Here is a 10,092-nt window from a genome sequence, read left to right on the forward strand (position 1 = left end):
TCACTCATATTCCAGAATCAATGTCATTGTAGTATCCTCATCCCTCCCACTCTTCTCTACGCTCGTCATCTGCATCGTTCATGGTCCTATAAGGTAAAGTCAGTGGTTAGTAATAAGTACTCGATTCTGGAGATGGGACGATGATCTCGGGGTTTATTCTGTTTGACAGATTTGGTCGGGGAGGAACTTTTCCCTAATGAGGCAGTTGGCATCAACCTCACGGGGGTTTTGCCTTCCTCTGGATAAAAACAGTAGGATTATAGGATGGACTTTATGGACCTGTGTGCTTTTTTTTATCAACTATGAAACTATGTAAAAAAGAACAAAATTCAAAACTTTTTGAATTTAAACTAATTTGGTTGAATATTACGGACCCCCGATCACCGTCTCTATAACTTAACAATCAATTTAAAGATACCAAGACATTAGATGGACTCAATATAACTAAGACCTATTTCCATCACAAGACGAACTTGTCAGGGCTGTCCATTGTCCCCAGATGGATTGTCTCTTTGCGATGGCGATGGAGACCCTGGCGAGTGCAATTAGGTCTGATCATAATATTAGGAGGGGGGGGGGGCCTATTAAGACTTGGAATATAAATCAAGGCTTTTTGTGGATGATCCTTTCCTAAGCCTATCCCAGCCATTAACACCCCTTCCCACCCTGATGACGTTCTTGGATAGATCTTCTCTCCATTCGGGGCCTGTGTTAATGTTCAATAATCGTAGTTATGTATTCTGATACCCCCCACACATCGTCAAACTGATTCAACTTAATCTTGGATCCCAGTTGTGCACCCTAAAGCTATTGTACGTAGAATTTTTTTGACACCCCATATTACATCTTTATACCAAACCAAATATTTTCCTTTTAAAAAGCTACAATGGAGGATTGACGCAGATGGGCCGGGTCTTACTTGTCGTGAGTGCATGCAATGAAAATGATTGTTCTCCCACGTATATGATTTTCATTCAGAACTCTCCCTATTTTAATCTTACTGAATAATCTGAAAACATTACAAAAATATAGATTTACTCTCATTAAGTCACACAAAAGACCCACAGATGAGTTCTGTATCTGGACTGGCGCTTACGTGGGCTCTGAGTCCCGAACCTGCTAATATGTTATCCCGCTGCACGGCTAATACAACTCGCCTCGATAAATGACGCAGGTCCTGGTCCTCTCTCGGTTATCTTAGAGTTCTCCCGCTTAGCCGCTTACACTTGGCCGGTATTTGGCATAATCATTTGCTCCTAAAATTTTGGGGCAAAGCCGCCACATTACACTCCCCCCTACTCTGGAGAATGGTCAGATTTAAGGTGAAGTTTCAATCCAAAATCTCCGCAGCCCTCCCCATGTTTTATTACCACTTACTGCCACCTGGGTTGGACCCGGTGAATTCAATGGTGGATTAGTCAAAAAACTAACAAGACTTCACAACTTGATGACAGGATCACGATTGATCGCTATTAACACCTTCCACTCCACTCATCACCCAATGAATGGGAGAGGTTTCCGGATCAGCCGAGCGTTGTCTTTTCTAAATTCCTACACTGAGAATTGTAAAACTTAGAATACACTTCGTATGAACCATTAGCGATATGTAAACCCTCCAGAGTAGGACTCATCCTTCTTCTACAGTCATGAAATACAACGAAAGGGGATTGTAAACTCTCATTACCGCGACAATGCAGGGAGGATATCTGTGTCTGCCGACCCCTTCATGGTATATATTGTGTGATATGATGAGCACAGGAAGTTGACGAGTCTTTCTTATGGAAACTTCATTATGAATTCTCCACAGAACCTACATGGTTCCAGAGAAAAGGGATAAATTAGCCTTATTGTGCCCCCTACGTGTGGCCGAGGCTGCAATCACTGGACAGGGAATACCACACATGGTTGGCCTGCCCCTCCCCTAGCTATGCCCCTGGTCGGCCTGCCCCCCCTAGCTATGCCCCTGATCGGCCTGCCCTACCGTCAGTCCACTCTGGAATGGGATAGTTTCCCTTGTAAGTGATTTTCTACAAACGTCATTCCATAGGACACCAGCTGTACGTATATTGTGAGCAAAACCCAATCTCAGCTATGCACAATGTAAGTCAGCAGAGAATATTCTTCTAGCAGCTGGAATCCTTAATATTTTTCAATGGACATCCCCTGATTTTAACTTTAACATGGTCCTGTATTAATCGGAATATGATTTGCACAAAACTGAATACAATTACCACTGAGAAATATATGAAAGTGTGGCAGCCCTGGATATTATCCTCCCATCCCCCAACATATTGGACCATATCACTGGCCTGAGGAAGATGCTAGGCCAGCATCGAAACGCGTAGCCATAAATAAAGTACTGCTGCTACATTATATACTGCCACTACTGCCTGATCCTTAGTCAGCAGCTCTCTCAGAATGGTTCTTGTTGTTTCTTCTTTGCTTTATCATGTCTACCAGCAATGGCCCGCTATGCCCCCCCCGGTCGGAGCCCAGCTGCAGCTGACGTAATATGTTTTATAAATACACCGCAGTTGTGCCTGACGTTTGCACAACCCACTCAGGTGAGCACTTTTCACTGCATTATTTCAGCACTTTGTGACGACAGTGACCTGTAGAATGAGGCGCTGTATCATTTTCTCCTTTAGACTATTACTATTATATAGACGATCACTCAGTGACTATTTATGTGATTCTGAGTTCAAAATACTGTGTCCTTGAAGGGGTTATAATATATTATTAAATATTATTATTATACTGAATGGGGGCACTAAAGGGGCATTATCATTTTTTTATGGGGCATTTTTTCTTAATGATGGGGTGGGGCGCCGAAAGATCATTTCACACTGGGCGCCATCTATCCTAAGGCCAGCCCTGTTTACACCTCATAATAAACGGAATAAATTTAAAACGTGAAAAACTATGCTGGAATAGCCGTTACTTTTTGAAATCCTTCCCTAAAAAATGAATAAATGATAAGCAATATAATATACTGTATATACACCCAAAAATTATGCAATTGAAAAATATAACTTGTCGCGCAAAAAGCAACCCCCCATATGGCTATATCGACATAAGAATAATAAAGTTATGACTCTTGGCAGGCGGGGAGGAAAAAACGGAAAAGAATGCTTGGTCCTAAAGGCCGAAATAGACCTGGTCCTTAAGGGGTTAAAGCGAGAATCCACCTTCTGTTACTTACCCTCTTTTTTATTACGTAATGTATTTTATTTTTCTACAATAGTACGATGAGCAAACGCTGCACTACCTTTATGATGATTCCCTCTGTGCTGGGAAATGTCATTTGTATTATTTCAGCTCCGCATGACCCTCAGATTACAGAAATACATTTACTGTCACACAACAAAGCAGTCACAAACCAGGACATGTCCACTCCTGCCCGGTGACCTCAGTCATGGTGACAGCTTCCTGTAAGTCCCGCATAATGTTCTGGCTTCTAAGGCTGGGTTCACACGAGCATGTTTGGTCCGTAATGGACGGAACGTATTTCGGCCGCAAGTCCCGGAACGAACACTGCAGGGAGCCGGGCTCCTAGCATCATAGTTATGTACGACTCTAGGAGTCCCGGACCGAACACACTGCAGGACAATTGTCCCGTACTGTAATCATGTTTTCAGTACGGGACAGTAGTTCCACGGAGAGGCAGGACCTCCTAGCATCGTACATAAGTATGATACTAGGAGCCCGGCTCCCTGCACTGTGTTCGGTCCGGGACTTGTGGCCGAAATACGTTCCGTCCATTACGGACGTAACATGCTCGTGTGAACCCAGCCTTAGGGGCGTCTTTCAGCATCTTCTGATCTGCTCTTAGGCTCATCTGCTCTGGAAAAGTTGTGTGAAGTCTTCTCCACTTGTATTTGATCTTCCGGACAGTGGAAGGATTGGTGACCATTGTTTGGTGCCTTTGTAAATTTCTTTCCAGACCCATCGGCATCTAGAACCTTCTATGTGAAGCATCAGAGATCTGTGTGGAGATAGCGCACCTCTCACTAACATAGAGCAACTACAAGTCTGAGGAGGGAGGAATAAGACGCGTCTTTCATCTTCTTTAGTCCGGATAGAAACATTAAAGGTTGTGTCTGTACTTTTACTTGTCTGGATATCTAGATTTAGTAATTTTATTTGTAGTTTTGTTATGCGTTTATTCCTGGAAAATGAAAATGTTTATGTTAAGTTTGACGATAGCTTTCTTCATGTCATTATTTTTCAGGCTGTAGATCAAGGGATTAATAGTAGGGATTATGACACAATAGGACAATGCCAACATTCGGTCTTTATAAGAAGAAAACGGATTTCCTAATCGAAGGTGAACAAACATGGCGGTCCCATAGAAAATAATAACGGAGAATAGGTGGGAGCCACAGGTGGAGAAAGCCTTATGCCGGGACTCTGCAGAGTGGAGGAGGAATATGGAGGTCAGGATCCTGAAGTAAGAACACACGATTAGTATGGTCGGGAGCACAGTCGCAGTAGTACTAAGAATAAATAGATAGACTTCAATAGATAACGTGTTGACACAGGATAAACTGATGATTGGAGGAACATCACAGAAGAAATGAGCTATAAGATGAGAACCACAATAAGGCAAGCTGAAGAGTAAGCTGCAGTGTATAATAGCATTTACTATAGCGAATATGCAGGCGAGCATTGTCAAGCCATAACAGACCTTCACGGTCATCACAGACGGGTATCTGAGTGGGTGACATATGGCCATGTACCGGTCGAAGGCCATCACTGTCAGCAAAATGCATTCACAAGCTGCAGCCAGGATAAAGGCGAAGAACTGAGTGGCACAACCCATGAGGGAGATGGTCCTCCCAACCCAGAAGAAGCCGTGAAGAGCCTTAGGAACGGTGGAATTGATGGATAAAAGCTCAATAAATGAAAGAACTTTGAGGAAAAAATACATAGGAGAGTGGAGCTGAGGACTGAGAGTGACGGCCAAAATGATGAGACTATTACCAACCATCGAGAGAAGATAAGAAAGGAGGAAGAACATGAAGAGAGAGGCCTGGGCGGCAAGAGACAAGTCCGAGAACCCAAGAAGAAGGAACATTGTCCCGTTACTGGGGATCCCTCTCCCCATCCGCTTCTCTCATAAAGTCCTGATTATTCCAAGCACAGATCAGCAATAATAGGGAAATAATGGCCGGGTATCATCCGGTAACGCGCAATCATGGTGAGGACCAAATTCAGAAAAACATCTAACCTGGGCTGGATCATGTTAAAAAAGTGTCATCTGAATGCTGTCTCTAGGTTTTCCTATAGAAATGAGGATTTGCAGAGGTGCAGTATGGGTAATCCGTGCTTGATATACATCGTTGTGATACTTATAACACGGCCGTTCTTTGCAGATAACTGTGGACATTACAAGTCGTGGGATATATTGACGTCGTTGTCGTTTGTCACATTGTCTGCAGTTTGGATGGGATCTTCCTCCGTAATGTGGGTCTATCGAGGATCCTCAGCAACATTGACCCCACTCCGGGACCTGACACATTAATGACAGTCAGTGGTTATCACTGCATTTATACAACATGATAAAGTAGAATTCTTAAATGGCATAAACATTAACGTTGACTCCGTCATTCATGCATGAGGTGGGCTTCCTGAGGACTGTATTCCTGAAGGTTAGATACAAGCAAACTCTGTGCAGTCTGATCCTGCAGTCACATTGGCGTCCATGGCATGAAGCGGGGGACAGCCGGAGGCATTATGGCTGCAGGACCGGAGTACACAGAGGTTATTTGTTGTCTCTTACCATGGGGGCGCATAGGTCTGCATGGGAGCTGTACACACAGAATAATAGGACATATTTAATCAACACCTATTGCAAAGCTGCTTCATTTTTCATTTTAGATCCATTGGTACAATACAAATAAATTGGTTGTGAAGGTAGAAAAAGTCTTTGATTTTTTTTATATAAACAAAAAATATATATACTGGCAGTCTCAGAGCTAGAAACACATAAAACAGTACACAGATAGCAGAAAGAGAGAGTGTGCAGCTCACTGATGTTTAAGATGTCCTTCCCCACTTGTACAGCCTCCTAGTTCACCAGAAAACACTCGCTCTCCTCTCTGTTGGCCAAAGTATGAATCCCAAATAGGACCAAAACTCCTCAACTGAGCATAGTAGGATTCTGGGGAGTGGACACTCACCAGCAAGAGACGGTCATCGGACCTGGTTCACTTTGTGGGATACATTGCTGCACGGGAGTAATTATAAGGGGGGGGGGGACAGAGAAAGACGACGACTGGGTAATATCTGTGTAACAGGTCATTTCTGAGCTTTAATAGTTAAAACTTACAAGATATAGTCATGTAAGTAAGTATATCATCTCACACGACATAGTCGAAATCCAGGATCACACCCGACTAGTTTCGCCTATTCCAGCTAGTTTGTCCCATTTCTGCTTGGTCAGGGGTATGTGTCATCTCCTTCCTTAATTATTTTATTAATTACCAATAGTGGTTGTCTGTGGATTTTAGCTCAATCTCTGAGAAATATTGTTACCCATCATTTTCATTACATGAAGTTCTTGATTTTTCTTGTTTTTCCTTTTGACTTCTTCGTTACAAGCTAAAGATTTTGGTTTAGTTGAATTGAGATTTTGACTTAGTAAAATGAAACATAACAGTAGTAAAGGTAACATACAATGAATATCCCCCAGCCATAGGAACTCACCTCAGGACAACATTAACTAGAGCTACAGAAGGAAAGACATCCTTATAACATAGTCTTCTTCCTCTGAGGTCTGTTCCCAGTAGAGACATCACCAAGACTCATTTTTCCCATGTGTTTGCTTTTCTCATGATCTTTTTTTTTCTTTCACCTCAAAAACATAATAAGAAAATACTAAAATAACAGAAAATCCCCGAGGTGAAAGATAATTTGTAAAATGCAAATCAGAAAACCCAAGAAGGAAAAACTTTCAAAGTTGTGCTGGGAACTTTCCCTAATAAGGGATCAATAAACCAGTTCTCAATGTTATAATCTCCTCCAACACATAAACGCGAGATTACAACCATAAAGACTTTACTTATCACTTATTAGAAAAATGTCCAACCACAACGCCAACATAGTGGGGGGCTCGTCCGGGATTTGAACCCGGGATATGAGAAAATGTCATCTTTTTTTTTATATATTTGATTAGACTTTCTGCTCTCAATGTTTTCATCTCCTCCAACATACAAAGAGGAATTATCATTTGTGCAGTTATGTAATCATTTATTGAGACACATCAGATACTAGGCCATCATGTCCGAATTTCCACTGTGCCTGGTATATGTGTATTACGATGAAGTGGCTGACACAACTGAATCTAATCTATAGAGCATCGTCCATCCTTAGATGACAGGAATATTCACCATATAATGCCACTAATCTTGGGCTGTTTCCCGGTAGCTTTCTTTATTGCTTTTTCCTTCAGGCAGTAGATTAACCCCTTCCCGCACCTTGACGTAACTGCACGCCAAGGTGTGCAATAACTTTTTGCACCTTGACGTGCAATTTAAAAGTTAACCAGCGCGCGGCGCTACACCTCAGTGGTGGCTAACTGTACAGTCAGTCTGCCCTGGTCTCCGGGCAGACTACAAGGGAACAATCGAAGCGGTCCCTTGTCGGAGATTGCTCCAAATGGTTAGTCTGTACAGACTTACCAATAGGAGCTCAGATGTTGGGAAAGAATATGTCACAGGCTGTAATCCTCCTGTGGAGAAGAAGTGGTAAATAAAAACATTAGCCCCCATTAACCCCTTGATCACAGTTCCCTAACTGCCTAACTGTGGTCACCTCTCCCAGTGTATAAGGGAGCTTTTCTATTGTTTTCTTTTTTGTTCATAAAACTCTAAAAAGTGTCAGTCAGCGTCAGACCGTCTATTAGTTAACGTTAGTTAATCAGCATTCATTCGTTAGTGTCAGTCAAAAAGCGTCAGTCAGTGTCAGTCCGTTAGTGTCAGTCAGCGTCAGTGCGTCAGTCAGTGTGTGATTGTCAGTGAGTCATCGTCTTTTTGTCAGTGTAGTTTAGTTTTTTAGTATAAAAAAGTAAAAAATATACATTAGTGTATATTAGTGTAAGGGTAGTGTTTTCAGCCGTTTTTTGGGTCGTAAACTGCTGCTACGGCGGTGGCAACAGAGGGCGTGCTGCCTAGGAGTGATGGTAGTGATAGAGACAGCGGCAGTGGCGTAACTACCACTATAGCAGCCGTAGCGGCTGCTACGGGGCCCGCGGCATGAGGGGGCCCGTGTCGCCCGCCGGCACGGGCCCCCACCATGGCTGCAGGCTCCGTTAGCAGCTGCTATGGCTGCTACAGCGCGACGCCACTGAACACTACGGCAGAGCAGGGAGGTATCTCCCCGCTCTGCCATTAAACATAAGACATGTATCCCCTATCCACAGGATCTCCACAGGACAGGGGATACATGTGTGATCGCTGGCATTGATAGGGAGAATGGGGGACTTAAAGTCCCCTGAAGTTCTTCATCACAAACCTCGGACTTCCGGGGTCTGTGTCGGCAGCTCCGTAGAAATGAATGGAGCGCCGGTCCCGCTTGTGCGCATGTGTGACCAGCGCTCCTTTCATTTTTATTGAGCTGTGCAGACCCGGAAGTCCGAGGTTAGTCATGGAGAACTTCAGGGGACTTTCAGTCCCCCGTTCTCCTTATCACTGCCAGTGATCACACATGTATCCCCTATCTTGTGGAGATCCTGTGGAGAGGATACATGTCTTTTATTAGGACACACTGTAGGTCGGATTTTTTTGGGAGGGGGGACGCTGTATGGCATTCCCTACAGGGGGACGACGCTGTATGGCGTTCCCTACAGGGGGGGACGCTGTATAGCGTTCCCCACAGGGGGGGGGGCGCTGTATGGCATTCCCTACAGGGGGGGACGCTGTATGGCGTTCCCTACAGGGGGGCGCTGTATGGCGTTCCCTACAGGGGGGGACGCTGTATGGCGTTCCCTACAGGGGGGGACGCTGTATGGCGTTCCCTACAGGGGGGGCTGTATGGCGTTCCCTACAGGGGGGGGCGCTGTATGGCATTCCCTACAGGGGGGGACGCTGTATGGCGTTCCCTACAGGGGGGGCTGTATGGCGTTCCCTACAGGGGGGGCTGTATGGCGTTCCCTACAGGGGGGGCTGTATGGCGTTCCCTACAGGGGGGGCTGTATGGCGTTCCCTACAGGGGGGCTGTATGGCGTTCCCTACAGACCCCCCCTGTAGGGAACGCCATACAGACTCCCTGTAGGTAACGCCATACAGTCCCCCCTGTAGATAGCGCCATACAGCCCCCCTGTAGATAGCGCCATACAGCCCCCCAGTAGATAGCGCCATACTGCCCCCCCCTGTAGGGAACGCCATACAGTCCCCCCCTGTAGGGAACGCCATACAGTCCCCCCCCGTAGGGAATGCCATACAGTCCCCCCTGTAGGGAACGCCATACAGCCCCCTCTGTAGATAGCGCCATACAGCCCCCCTGTAGATAGCGCCATACAGCCCCCCCTGTAGATAGCGCCATACAGCCCCCCTGTAGATAGCGCCATACAGCCCCCCCTGTAGGGAACGCCATACAGTCCCCCCCTGTAGGGAAAGCCATACAGTCCCCCCTGTAGGGAACGCGCCATACAGTCCCACCCTGTAGGGAATGCCATACAGCCCCCCCTGTAGGGAATGCCATACAGCCCCCCCTGTAGGGAACGTCATACACCCCCCTGTAGGGAACGCCATACAGCCCCCCCTGTAGGGAATGCCATATAGTCCCCCCCTGTAGGGAACGCCAAACAGCCCCCCCTGTAGGGAACGCCATACAGCCCCCCCCTGTAGGGAACGCCATACAGCCCCCCCTGTAGGGAATGCAATACAGCCCCCCCTGTAGGGAACGTCATACACCCCCCTGTAGGGAACGCCATACAGCCCCCCCCTGTAGGGAACGCCATACAGTCCCCCCCTGTAGGGAACGCCATACAGTCCCCCCCCTGTAGGGAACACCATACAGTCCCCCCCTGTAGGGAACACCATACAGCCCCCTCCCTGTAGGGAATGCCATACACCCCCCCTGTAGGGAACG

General features: G+C 45.9%; 1 protein-coding gene across 1 annotated transcript; it reads right to left on the reverse strand.

Moving 5' to 3' along the window:
• Nucleotides 1–4,162: 4,162 nt before the first annotated feature.
• On the reverse strand, nucleotides 4,163–6,845 carry LOC142656709 (olfactory receptor 2G3-like). Its single transcript, XM_075831636.1, has 2 exons — nucleotides 6,709–6,845; nucleotides 4,163–5,512 (listed from the first exon to the last, which is right to left on the reverse strand). The coding sequence occupies exon 2, from the start codon at nucleotides 5,105–5,107 to the stop codon at nucleotides 4,163–4,165; it is 945 nt and encodes a 314-aa protein (XP_075687751.1). The 5' UTR covers nucleotides 5,108–5,512; nucleotides 6,709–6,845.
• Nucleotides 6,846–10,092: the final 3,247 nt, after the last annotated feature.

The sequence above is a fragment of the Rhinoderma darwinii genome, chromosome 6, assembly GCF_050947455.1.
Source record: "Rhinoderma darwinii isolate aRhiDar2 chromosome 6, aRhiDar2.hap1, whole genome shotgun sequence".
NCBI classification, from domain to species: Eukaryota; Metazoa; Chordata; class Amphibia; order Anura; family Rhinodermatidae; genus Rhinoderma; species Rhinoderma darwinii.

What these genes read in the sequence shown, in the direction of transcription:
- LOC142656709 (XM_075831636.1), bottom strand. Translation starts at nt 5,107, where the DNA reads ATGGGGAGAGGGATCCCCAGTAACGGGACAATGTTCCTTCTTCTTGGG.